Below are 14,445 nucleotides of genomic sequence, written 5' to 3'. Positions count from 1 at the left end.
AGGCATCCTCCACTACACCTATTTTCCTCTCATTCATTCTCCATCCCACTTCCCCACTTACATGGAGTCTCACGGGTGCATGCTATCCTTTACTATTTCGCATACCCATTAAAACCACTCACCCAAGCCTCCATATCCATACGACCCACCAAACCCGTTTCTCTCTCTAAACTTTCACCTACTTGTGGGATCTTCCCTAAAAAAATGACACGTGGCTCTCTCTCTTCCTTGTGCAAGCAGGCGGCCCCCTTGCGAAGCGTGGCATAGCTCATTCCACCCGAACGGAAATCATCGCTCACTCCACCCAGATGTCTCACATCCAGAATTCTGCCCGGCCAACGTTCTACCTTATCTGGATGTCTCACATCCGAAATTCCTCTCCGCCGCCATTCCACCCGGATGTCTCATATCCGGAATTCTGCCCGGCCAACGTTCTACTTTATCCGGATGTCTCACATCCGGAATTCCTCTCCGCCGCCATTCCATCCGGATGTCTCACATCCGGAATCCTGCTCGGCCAACGTTCTACCTTATCCGGATGTCTCACATCCGGAATTCCTCTCCGCCGCCATTCCACCCAGATGTCTCACATTCGGATCCTGCCCTGCCAACGTTCTGCCTTATTCGGATGTATCACATCCGGAATTCTTCTCCCCCGACATTCCACCCGAATGTATCACATCCGGAATTCTTCCCCGCCGACATTCCACCCGGATATCTCACATCCGGAATTCTTCTCCGCCGACATTCCACCCGGATATCTCACATCTGAAATTCTACCCAGCCGACGTTCCACCTTCTCCGGATATCTCACATCCGGAATCCTGTCCGTCGACGTTCAACCTTCTCCGGATATCTAGCATCCGAAATTCTGTCCGGCCGACGTTCCACCTTTTTCTCCATCCTTAGAGCATTTTCTTGGGGTTCCCAAGATCCCATTTTCAACAAATTTGGGCCGCCATTTTCTTTTCGGCGAGCAACTTTCGAATTTTTCATGTTTTTAAAATGTTTTAAAATAAGCATGAATTTAAATTCTGTAATTCCGAGTGATGGAGTTCACAGAATTAATTCATGCAAAATAAACAGGCTTTGGTGAGGGCCTTACATCAATAAATTTTCTTCAAAATAAAATGAATTTGAATGAAATGTCATGCGTGCTATTGGTGATTCTTTCTATTTGATGATATGAGTGACATACTTTATGTTCATTACTATGCACTAACCCTATTTTGTGATAGCGCGTTGCCGTTTGCTGACCAGGTACGCACCCACTTCCACTTTGGTTATTCTCTATGCATATTTTGATTCTTATATGTGTATGATAGTTCCGGGTATTCATTGATTTCCTTATCAATTGCCATGTCAACTTCATTTTATTAGTAGAGGCCCGTCTTTAGGGACTTAAAGGGGTGCTACGGTCTTTACCGTACCTTCCCGATAAGTAACCTGACCCCCGAACCCGATCCGATTTTTCACAGACCGTCTTTTCCAAATAAGGAGTCACACTTAGGGTTTTCTTTCTTATTTTGTTTACCCTTCAAAAAATAAAACAAAAATAAGTGGCGACTCCAAGTCATTTTTCTTAATAAATAAAAATCATAATTTTTCAAATAAAAATCGAGCTCGCCATCAAGTGGGAAACGCATGAGCCGAAATGCGGGATCCACACCTTCCTCGGGAATAAGGTACATAGCATAGTTAGTATCTTTTACATGTCTCCCTATGTATATGGGATAAATCTCCTTTTTGTTCGTCGTATTTAATAAGATTTTATTTGCATAAAACAGGAGGAAAATTTTTAAAACTATCATCTTAATAGAACACTTCTCCAAGATTTTAAAGCTAATGTTTTGCGTAAGTTTGTTTTTCAAAATATTGTTTCTAGTGCAACTTTGATATTGAAGTGGTTGTACATTGGGAAATAGAACACATAATGTTTTAATGTAAAAAAACATCTATTTTAAAGATTTATAATAACAGTAACTTTTATATAGGTTGAAAGAATTGTTAAAGGTTTGTATTAAAAAAATAATGATTTTTTAAAACCTTGAATTATCAAAATTTATTAACTCCTTTTCAATCAATTTTTTTTTTCATATAAGAAATTGAATATTAATAGTATATATTATCATAACAAATTTTTATGATAGGATATTTCTTAGGAAAGTCCCTTCCAAAAATATATTCTTATAGAAAAATGTTAAAAACTTACAAATCGACTTAAAAAAAAGTTTTTGAAATAATTTTTAATGACCTTCATCTTGGCTTAAATCCCTTAAGTTTCAAACAAATTAGAAAGTCTTCTCTATCACATTGCTCCCACATCTATAAAGGGTCTCTGGGGATTAAAGTCATCAATTAAGTTAAGATAATCCTTAAATTTAAATGCAGAAATAAACTTAATGTTCGTATTTATTGTGCTCTCTACTTAAGTGATCTTTTAAATTACTTGTGTAGTCACTCTAAGTGCATAAACAATAAAATCATTACTAGCATGTGGTGGTTTTCTTTATTCCTTATCCAAGTCGTATTGTTACTTAGTGGTGTATTTTCTTTATTATTATGATGTTACATCTCTTTCTCATTTGGTTTTACAAAAGGTTTCCTTTTTATTATTCTTAAAGCTTTAAGTGTTAATAACAAATTCAAAGGATTTTGAATATAGATACCACAACTTATACCTTTTTAGTTTTTAGACCATCTATATACCCTACAAATGTTCTTTCTAACATTTGATTCCATCTTGCATGCCTTCATTTATATAAGCATAAGCAAGACAACAAAAAATTCTTAAATTTGTATAATTAACAAAAAAACTAAACCATACCTTTTGATGAGTCCTACAATGAATAGATATTGAAGGAAATCTATTCATAAAATGACAAAATTGATTTAACTACTTAAGCCCAAAATTTCTTCAACAACCCTATATTTGAAATCATACATCATGTTTATATAAAAGAGTTATACTCGTTTATTTTGTCATACCATTTTACTTCAGAGTATGCAGAACTATACAATATCGTGCAATACCTTCATTCATGTGGAATTTATTAAACAATTTTCAATAGAATTCTCTTTATTTTTGTCCATTTTCATTGTCAGTTCTCAAGTGCTTAATCTATTTTCTTTTCTGCTTCTTAATCATGATTTTTCATTATTTGAACTTCTCAAAATCATCATTCTTATTCTTCAAGATATATACTCAAAACTTTCCAAAGTAATCATCTATAAAAGTCGATGCATATCTTCCATTATCTTTGATATAACTCAAGGAGAGCCACAAAAATATAAATAAATGTAATTCAAAATACCTCTAGTCTTATGAATGATCAAATTGAATTTAACCTTACATTATTTCTTAAACACACAATGCTTACAAAATCCAGCTCTCACATTTTCTATCCATCAAGCAAATCTTGTTTGCTCAAATTGTTATTCCTCTTGCACTTACATGCCCAAGTCGCATATGTCACAATCTAGTAGTCTCTAATATTAATTTTAAGGTTGAAATTGTAATTGTAATTGCAAACCTATAATTATGCTACTTGATAATGTATAAAAACATTAACTTTTTACTCTTTTGGAATTCTAGTAACTCCACCTCCAATTTATAAGCGCATCCATTAGAGTCAAGTGTACTCAAAGAAACCAAATTTTTCTTAAACTCTAAAACATGTATTACATTAATCATTGCCATTATGAAACCATCATGTATTGTAATTCAAATCATTTCTATCTTAATAGCCTATTATTTCCTATAAGAACCTTCCCACAATCTATAAGTTGGTAGATACTAAATCAAATATATGATAGGAGCACATTGAATTAAAGTTCCGCTCATCACATGAGTTACTCATAATAACTAGAAAGACACTTGTACTAGAATTAAATAAACTTGTTCTACCCATAGACATCCTTTTGTTCAAATTCTTTCAATTTGAAGGTATCTTAACGTCCTCTTCGGAGATAGTATCTCTGTCATGCATGATTATATCCATAAAGTGTTTATTTATGAATTACATGCTCAACGAGTGCTTATAATTAACAGTCTCCACTGTGCACAATGTGCTGCTAACCAATGACTAATGAAGCCACTTTAGCTTCTAATATATATATATATAGAGAAAGAGAGGGAGAGAGAAATTATTTGTCCCCCTAAATTTTATCTTAAGTTAAATTAATTTTAATTATTTTATTTTTCAAATTCTATTTAATTTAAAATACATAAACATAATAATAATCTTATTAACGATTCTTCTTTATATATTTTATATATTAATTAGATACAAGAGAAATATAAACTTGTAAAAAAAATATTAATATTTTTTAACTCAAAAAATGCATACATATATAATTTTTTATATCTTGTATATGAAACATATCATCACTTTAGTATTGAAAGTGTTTTAGAAAATTTTATATTATTTTTAAATGTCACAAATTATTATATATGTATATTATTTTTATCAATAAAACAATTTTAATATATGTATTATTATTTTTTATTTTTTTTAAATTTCTTATAGTTTTTTTAAACCTTTATGTGAATATTGATCAATTTTATTTTTTTTCCAAATTTTCATCCAATATTTCCATAAAATCCATGGACTGATATATATATATATATATATAAGATTTCCAATATTTTAGTGCTTGCTCTGAAGGACCGAACCTTCACTATAACATACACAAAATTTGGCTGACATAGGCGGCCATTAGGGCGTTTCCATGTGTATCTTCTTGGGAGGTCCATGAATAGCTTGTAGAAGTCCAGACAGTAGGCTGGGTAAGTTGCTTATTAAATAAGAATCTGAGACTCTTGAAAGGATTAAAGGAGGAGCCACATGTTGCGTTAAGCAAGCCACACCAGGTTCTTCGTTAGGCAGATATCACTCACCAAAAATTTCAATTCTTCAAAAAATAATCCTAGGAAAATAGGTGTTTTCAAAAAAAAAAATGAAAGAAGTATGATATCAAATATCATAGCTACATTTTCCGCCTTCTGTGCCTCCTGTGAAAAATAATACCGAAGCCATCTTTAACAGTAATTTAGTTTGTCAGTATGCAGTGCCGCCAGCCCATATGCATTCACTACCATTCGGTTTAAGTTGAACCCTCTACCAGGCCAGACACATGAAAGAGAAAACCAAAATGACCAATAATAAAGGACACAACCAGGGTGGATTTTATGATGCAAAAGCTATTAACAAAGTTCTATACCTGCTACTACCATATTAAAACAGATAATCAATGTCTAAATCCGTACAAAAAAGGCCCCATTTGCCTCAAACAGAGCAGATTTTTTTCCAGCATTTCTTTTCGCAGATTCACTCCCCTGGAAAACCCTCATCTCTGAAATCCTAACTAGGGCTAAGAAATACTAGCAATCATATGGTAAGACCTTGTGGGGGAGCAGCCACAGGTGCCTTTGGCTTGGCCTTTTCCACAACAATGGCTTGTGTGGTCAGGACCATTCCTGCAACCGATGCTGCGTTCTGCAAAGCACATCTGGCAACCTTGGCAGGGTCAATGACTCCAGCCTCCACCAGGTTTTCGTATTTGTCTGTCATTGCATTGTACCCGACTGCCCATTCACAAGCCTTTATCTTCTCTACAACCACCTCTCCTTCAACTCCAGCATTGTGGGCTATCAATGATGCTGGTGCCACCAGTGCCTGCATGGAACAGATTGGTTCAGCTCCATCTCCCAAAAACAAGCAGAACAAGACATGGTCAATTACTAAAGTCCTTGTTTGGTGTCATGAAAATGATTTACTACCATCAAAGTCCATATTTCAACAGATTGAATTGTTGGACAAGCTAATTTAAGTTCAGTTTAATGCTGCTAGCTAGAGCATGCCCTTCCTAAAATGCCTGATAGGAACAAAGATTTTACAATTGTTACCTTCTGCACAATGTCAGCACCAAGACGTTCATCTGCATCTTCGAGCTTGTCCTTAATTGCAGGGACATAAGTTGACAGGTGAACGAATGCAGCACCACCACCAGGCACTATCCCTTCCTCTATGGCAGCAAAAGTTGCATTCTTAGCATCCTCAATACGAAGCTTACGGTCCTCAAGCTCTGTTTCTGTTGCAGCCCCCACCTTTATAACAGCAACCCCACCTGACAATTTGGCAATTCTCTCAGCCAGTTTTTCTGTATCATAAACGGAATCTGTCTCAGCCAACTCTTTTTTTATCTGAGCAATCCTAGCCTGTATCTCATCCTTTGATGCAGCATCAGCAATGATGGTGGTTGAGTCCTTGGTAATGGTCACCTTCCTTGCCAAACCAAGCTGCTCAACTGAGGTATTCTCAATAAGCAAACCCAGATCATTGGCCTGAAACTCAGCTCCTAAACATTGAAAGGAATAAGATCAGCCCACCAAGTAAAAACAAAATGAAATGCATTCATATCAGTCTGATAAGTTAAGATTGTGTGGCTTCTCATGATATGCAGATTTCTTGAATAAGGGAAACAATTAAGTCACTTTGGCAGGTTCTCTATAATCAATGAGCTTCAATTGAAAAGGTCCTCTAGTATCAACACCTTTTTGAAACAAAAAAAAAAATTGTTCTAAGAAACTCAGCATTTTACAACCTCTTTTACTAAATTTCTCATTCTACCAGAAAATGCCAGATGACCATTTTAATAATATGTCATCCAAAGACCACATGAAGTATCCATGATCCAAGGTAAATAACAGTAAATAGTCTAACCACAGCACACTTAAGGATATGGAAACAGCAGAAGCTCATGCGTACAAAGTAAAATAATAATCACACTTTAAGCACATTATGTTCCAGAGAACATCAGTACCTGTCATAATAGCAATATCTTGAAGGAGAGCCTTTCTCCTCTCACCAAAACCAGGGGCTTTGATGGCAGCAACATTAAGTATTCCCCGGAGCTTGTTCACAACAAGAGTAGCCAAAGCTTCTCCAGTGACATCCTCAGCAACTATAAGCAGAGGAGATCTCAGCTGAGTGGTCTTCTCTAGCAGGGGAATTATGTCCTTTATCGTTGTGATCTTCTGATCAGTGACCAACACTCTTGCATTCTCAAATTCAGCAATCAGTTTCTCAGGGTTTGTAACAAACTGTGGGGAGATATATCCTCTGTCAATCTGTGGCAAAGGGTCACAACAACAGTCAAAAATAAAGTATAGAAGAAAGGAAAAAAAATGAAATCTAGTCACACATTAGAAGAACATTCAGACCTCCATTCCTTCTTCGACATCAACAGTTGTTTCAAAAGAGGATGATGACTCAATGGACAAAACACCATCAGGCCCAACCTTATTAATTGCATCTGCGATCATGGACCCAATGAACTCATCGTTTCCCGCAGATATAGAAGCAACAGCTGCAATGCAAAAAAAAAAAAAGGTTATGGATTCCATGAAGGGAATCAATAAATAGAGTCCTTTAATATTGGAGCAAATTGACCTAAGACACATAGCTAGCATACTACCTTTGATATCGTCACCGCCTTCAACAGGTCGGGCTTTCTTCTCCAGCTCCTTCACTAACTCATGTACTGTTTTGTCAATTCCCTTCTTTATGGAGACTGGATTTGCACCAGAGGTAACACTCAACAGGCCCAGTTTGATTATTTCTCGGGCAAGAACAGAGGCAGTTGTTGTGCCATCACCAGCAGAGTCATTGGTTTTACTTGCAACCTTTATAAAAGGTTAAAACACATTAATAAACAAACAAATCTCAACTCCAAAGTAACAGAATTTGACATCAACAAGTTATAGAAGATTAGAAAAACATAACCACTATTTTCGAGTGGGAAAACTGAGAAAAAGGAAAGGTCTAACCTCTCTAATGAGAGCTGCACCAGCGTTTTCCATAGCATCAGCTAGCTCAATAGCTCGGGCAATTGTTACCCCATCATTCACCACCTTGGGGCTCCCGAATTCATCCAGGACAACATTCCTTCCTTCAAAATGCAAAATAAGTTTTATCAGTTAATTCAAGCATTCATCCCTATCACCTCTTCCCAATCATCCCTAAGCCAGGCTACAAGCATAGGGACATTTCCTAGCCTAAATTCCATGACAACAATGATCAAGCCATCCTCGCAATATAATACCTCAAGAAAAGAAACCCAGAAACGCAAATCACAAAAGAAAAATTTACTATTTACAAAGACATCCCATTTGCAACAATCAGGTTTCCAATCATATAGCACCTAACCACACCATAAATTCGCAAATCTATTTCAAACATCAAAATAGAAGGCAAAGTACAACAATATACATGCCGTTGATTTGTGAAGAGAGAAGAAAAGAAACCTCTAGGACCAAGAGTAAGCCCCACGGCATCTGCAAGCTTATCAATGCCAGCCTGAAGCGCCGCCCTTGAACTTTGGTCAAATGCAATTTCCTTAGCGGAGGCACGAACCACAAACCGATTGTTTGATGGCCTGTAATTAAATTTCGGCCCTTGTTGTTGGTTCACCCTCCTTCTGAAGCTCTCCTGCGTCAATATAATAGCAATAATGAGAATACTATCAATCATCTGATAATTTTGAGATTAAACCCAATGAAGAAACGAATATTTTGGGAATAACAACAATTCAAAGACCCTGCACAAATTTTGTGTATGCTACCCGTATTTCTTCCAGAGAATCCCCTAATTTTCCCGAGCATCTAGAATTCGGTTGAGCTATAGAACCCTTTTGGCAATACAGAATTTTTTTTTGATAAGTTTTTGACAATACAGAGAAATTACAAAGCAAAAATGCCCAAACCTTCCAAAACGGATAACACAACTCACAAAACTATTGGAGAAATATACATCTTCAACAACGGAGAACAAATGACTCAAGAAATGATTTTATCTTATTTCCCAGCCGTTTCCAGAGCAACCCAACAGAAAATCCGAAACCCAGAAACAGTCAGTTGGGTACATACCTGTTTGGGAGAGCGGATAATTGACGCTGTGGAGATAGCATTGGCGGAAGCCATTAGGCCTTTCGGTGGTGAAAGGGTTTTTGGGTGGTGGTTTGTGGATAAGGACCGAGGAGGCGAACAGAGTATAGTGTTTAGTATTTGGGAGAACTAGGGCTTCATTGTTGTAATAAGGGGGTGTGGGAGCTTCCAGAAGCTTCCGACGCTTCTAGAGCCGTTGAGGCTCTATGGACTCGCCCTTGGGGCCGGTCTACATATTTTTATTTATTTTTTAAATAAATTTAATATAAATAAAAATACATAATAAATATATATATATATTTAGAAAAGAAATAGAACAAATAAAGTTACAACAACAAAATTTGAAAGAAACATGTTAACCAAAAAGTAGATAAACTTTTAGACCAAAGAAAGATAGGATTTCCAAAAAAAAAACCAAAAATTAAATAACCTTTTAAAATAATTTGAAAACTTTAATTTAGAAGAAAAATTAGTAATTAGAACAGAACGAAAAATAAATCATTTTGAACAAAAAAGTTTAGCAATAAAACCATGTAAATAGTAGAAGCTATAAATCCTAAAGATAATGTAAAAGAATTTGTCGAAGAAAAATTAAAAAGGGTAGAAAAGGAAGTAATACCTTACAAAAAACAATTAGTTCAAAATTCTAAAATAACTAGATTTTTAAATCAACATATTATAAGTTCAATAGGAAATATTGTATATTTAGACCTAGTCTCTTAAAAAACAAAACATAAACTATTAAAAGTTAAAATCAATAAATATATGCATTTAAGAATAATTCTAATAGGAATAATAAAACTCCATCGTAAAAAAATTGGAGCACTTACAAATATTAACCTTTTAAATACTAGAAATAATACACTAAGATGAGCTCTTTTAGCTAAGACAAAAGTTAATATGAACCAAAATTATGTAGTTCTTGGTTGTATACCTCAAATTTGTATAGATCTAGAGGAATTCACAAAAAAAATAAAAATAATTGTAAATACTAAAGGTTATGATATGGAATTAAGAAGTAAGAACCTTAACATAATTATAGGATTTATAGGAAAAACCACTAATGCTCTAAGTTTGAAATGTATGATGGAATTTGATGATAGAGTAAAAACCTTTGGAAATAAGTCTGTAAATATGATAGAAGCAAAACCTGTAAAGATAGACTATTTGTTAGGATGGGAATGAAAATTACCCTAAATAAATAAACCAGTAATAAAATATTCAACATCTAGTAGTTTATATGAAAATCAAGATAGAAGTGCAAGTATAACTTTTGGAAACTATAAAATTGTAAATGTAGAGGTAGAGTCAGATAGTGAGATAAAATCTATAAATGTTATACAATAAGATATTTTATTAAACATCGAAACAGTAGAAAACCTATACAAAAATTCAGAACTAGTTAATATAATGTTAGAAGAATTTAATAACCCAATGTTACTAGAAGAACAGGTGGATCAAGAAAACTTTGTTGATATAATGTGTAAAAACTATAAAGACAAACAAATAATTGAACAACTATATAAAACAAATTTGATAAAAAAACTTACAGATATAAAAACAATAAATCAATTTATTATTCAACTAAAAGCTAAAGAAAACCTAGAAACAATTTCAAATGAGTCAGTAAATACAATAAATGTAGAAAAGGAATTTGTAAATGTAAAAATTGAAATAGTAAGGTATAGCAAGTCGTACAGTAAGCCAAAAAAACCTCAATGGAAAACCAAAATAGAACCTTCTAGTTCTTTACAACCAATATATGAATATGGAACAATATTAGACATAGATAATACATAAGACCATAAGAAAACCATAGAAAATTGGGAACAATCCTTAAATCCGGTTGGTGTAGTAGTATCATTTGAAAATCAACAAGAAATTTATGAATTTTGTAAAAGCACCCTTGGAGGAATCGTATTACAATTCTTTAGAAACATGAAACAAGAAAACAATAGTTATTTTCAAGAAGTTAGAAATAATTTTAGCATATTTGTATTCATAAATTTAATAAAACTATATTTTTTAGGAACAACTCAAGAAGATATAAAGAAACCTGCTATATATCTCCATAAGTTAGAACAAATGAAATTATATAACCTTTCGTATATAAAAAAATATGAACAAAAATTTAGGAAATATGCAATCCTTGCTAGAGTAGATAGGACCCCTGAATATTTAAATAAATATATATATTAAAAATACAATGACATGTAGGACTTAGAATATGGAATGAATCAACATCCGAATATAAAAACTCTCCTAATATAAGTGCAAGAATAGAATTTGTAAAAAAATGGTTAGAAAGAGAATTTGTAAGTATAGGATAAAGAAGCCAAATAAAGAAACAAAATGTAAATTAACAACTTTGTAGAAAATCACATATAGGAGAAAAACTAGACATAGGATGTAGAGAATATAAGTTCAAAAAAACCTAAGAACTACAATAAATTTTTAAGAAGAAAGTCAAAAATCTTTTTTAAAAAACGATCTTATCAAACAAGATATAAAAAACCTAGAAAGTTTTGGATAAAAAGAAAAAGAACTAAGGAAATAAAAAGGTAGTGTAAATGTTATTTGTATGGTCAGGAAGGTCATATAAGACCTGAATATCCTAAACTTAAAAAACCAAAAAATGAACGAAGTAGAAAAACCCAAGCAAAAATCAACCTAATAAATGAGTATCAGGTAGATAGTGAAGAAGAAGAACTCATTAGTGAATTAGATTTTGAAAGTGAAAATTCAAGTGTATATAGTATAGATGATAGTGAAACCGAAAGAGAAGAAATTTGTATGAATAATGAAAAAAAGGAAAATCAACCTAAGAAAACTTCTTTAAATTTAGAAAAACGTGTACTACCTTTAGAAAGTAAAATAAATCCTTATATTGTGGAAAAATTTATAAATAATAATTAAATGAAAAATCTCGGAAGAAGAGGAAGGCAATTCAAACTCTAAAGAAATAAAAGAACCAATAAGTCCTGTAAAAACAACTAAACAAACAATAGAACAAGTAAATACAACAAATAAAGTTAAATCTATCATTTTCCCAACAAAAACTAGGTTTATATGGAAATGACCGATTCATATCATAATTTTGTATTGGTTTTAGGATGAAAACTAACTTGGTTATTTTGTATTGTTATCTCTCCTTGTAAAGAATGTAAAAAATTTAAACCTAAAATGAAAGGATATAACTTATAGTAGCTACAAGATAAGTTTGAGGTAACACTAAGGTTATGTTGTTAATTATGATTGGTACATTTGAAATATACTTGGTTAATATTAGTTTTTGTTGATTATATTGGACTAATTCTATTGGTTGAATAGTGTTTATTGGTCTTCCTGAGATACTAAAGTTTCAAATAAAAGGTTTTTACTGACTCTAGTATCTAACATTGCATTTACATTTGATTCTATGGTTTTTAATTTAATTGTTGTTGGGAAAATGATAGATTTAACTTTATTTGCCGTATTTACTTGTCCTATTGTTTGTATAGTTGTTTTTACATGACTTATTGTTTTTTTTTTTTAAAAAAAATTTCTTTAGAGTTTGAATTGTCTTTCTCTTCTTTTGAGATTTTTCATTAATTATTATTTGTAAATCTTTCCACAAATTATAAGGATTTATTTTACTTTCTAAAGGTTGTACAAGTTTTTCTAAATTTCAAGAAGTTTTCTTAGGTTGATTTTTTTTTTCAATAATCATACAATTTTTTTCTCTTTTAGTTTCACTATCATCTATACTATATACACTTGAATTTTCACTTTTAAAATCTAATTCACTAATGAGTTCTTCTTCTTCACTATCTACCTGATACTCATTTATTAGGTTGATTTTTGCTTGGGTTTTTATACTTCGTTCATTTCATGGTTTTTTAAGTTCAGGACATTCAGGTCTTATATGACCTTCTTAACCATACAAATAACATTTACACTGTCTTTTTATTTTCTTAGTTCTTTTTCTTTTTATCCAAAACTTTTCAGGTTTTTTTATCTTGTTTGATAAGGTCGTTTTTTAGAAAAGGTTTTTGACTTTCTTAAAAATTTATTGTAGTTCTTAGGTTTTTTGAACTTATATTCTCTACATCCTATATCTAGATTTTCTCCTATATGTAATTTTCTACAAAGTTGATTTATATCTTGTTTCTTTATTTGACTTCTTTCTCCTATACTTACACATTCTCTTTCTAACCAATTTTTTACAAATTCTATTCTAGCACCTATATAAGGAGAGTTTTTATATTCAAATGTTGAAAATTTATTCCATAATCTAAGTCCTATAGGTCCTTGTATTTTTAATATATATTTATTTAAATATTCAGGGGTTCTATCTACTCTAACAAGGATTGCATATTTTCTAAATTTTTGTTCATATTCTTTTATATACGAAAGGTTACATAATTTCAATTGTTCTAATTGATGGAGATATATTGTGAGTTCCTTTATGTCTTCTTGAGTTGTTCCTAAAAAATATAGTTTTATTAAATTTATATATACAAATATGCTAAAATTATTTCTAACTTTTTGAAAAATATTTCTAAAAATATTTTTAATTTTATTTACAAATTATATATTTTTGTATTTAACTCGTGATTTTTGTGCATTCAATAATAAGTTAAATGGAATTTAAAAAGAAATAATTAAAATTAATAAATTTATTACAAATTTATTTTAATATTTCATTTTTTTAAATATATATAAAATTTAGGTGTAAACATAAAATATATAAGATGTGGGCCATCATCTTCAATAAAGGCATGTTTGCCCTAGTGGCATAAAGGTTCATTTTGACCAAATCTTGCTTTGACCTATAAAAAAATTGGGAAAATCTTGATAACTTGGTAAAAATTTGGTGGAAATAGGAAAAAAAATCCCAATAAATGTGAAAAAAAAAATTGAAAATATCGATATATTTTCCCATATTTCGTGTCAGGATCCACCAATATCCTAATATCGAGGATATATCCTGATTTTTTTAACCTTGGTTATAGTTAATTTACAATTTCAACAAAATTCCCAAAATTATAAAATTTATTTTATGAGTAATCACATAAGAATTTGGAGCAATGTGAGAGTAAAAAGGATTTCAAATGAATTGTGGATGAAATGAGATAAAACTGAGGTATTTATAGGAAAATTTTAGACCAAATTAGTCGTTGGGATGCCAAATAACTATTAGAAAACATTTCCAACCTTTGAATTGTATCTAGATTGAAATATGGCCATTAGATCAGTAAATAGTCATTGAGGAACGTTCATAGTTGTTAAATCGCCTCTAAGAGCAATTTTGGCCTTCATATAAAATTTCTAACCATTAGCGATTTTAATAGAAAATTAATTTTGCCCTATTTTCTTTGAAAATCGTTAGGATTTTTTTTTTCCAAATTTTTGTATCGTTATTAGTTGATACATTCAAATTTTGATGAAATATCGACTATATTTCCTAAAATTTTAATCCCTAATTATGACTAGCCCCAACAAGCACACTTTTTGTC

At 32.1% G+C, this 14,445-nt stretch overlaps 1 protein-coding gene across 1 annotated transcript; it reads right to left on the bottom strand.

Moving 5' to 3' along the window:
* Positions 1-5,155: 5,155 nt before the first annotated feature.
* On the bottom strand, positions 5,156-9,166 carry LOC100253324 (ruBisCO large subunit-binding protein subunit alpha). Its single transcript, XM_002277321.4, has 8 exons — positions 8,930-9,166; positions 8,309-8,492; positions 7,832-7,953; positions 7,480-7,687; positions 7,226-7,371; positions 6,826-7,132; positions 5,909-6,360; positions 5,156-5,678 (listed from the first exon to the last, which is right to left on the bottom strand). Exons 1-8 carry the CDS (start codon positions 8,981-8,983, stop codon positions 5,391-5,393), a joined length of 1,761 nt encoding a protein of 586 aa, XP_002277357.2. The 5' UTR covers positions 8,984-9,166; the 3' UTR covers positions 5,156-5,390.
* Between the last annotated feature and the right edge of the window lie 5,279 nt (positions 9,167-14,445).

Source organism: Vitis vinifera, chromosome 6 (genome assembly GCF_030704535.1).
Source record: "Vitis vinifera cultivar Pinot Noir 40024 chromosome 6, ASM3070453v1".
Classification (NCBI taxonomy): domain Eukaryota; kingdom Viridiplantae; phylum Streptophyta; class Magnoliopsida; order Vitales; family Vitaceae; genus Vitis; species Vitis vinifera.
This window is presented reverse-complemented; position numbering and strand designations above follow the sequence as displayed.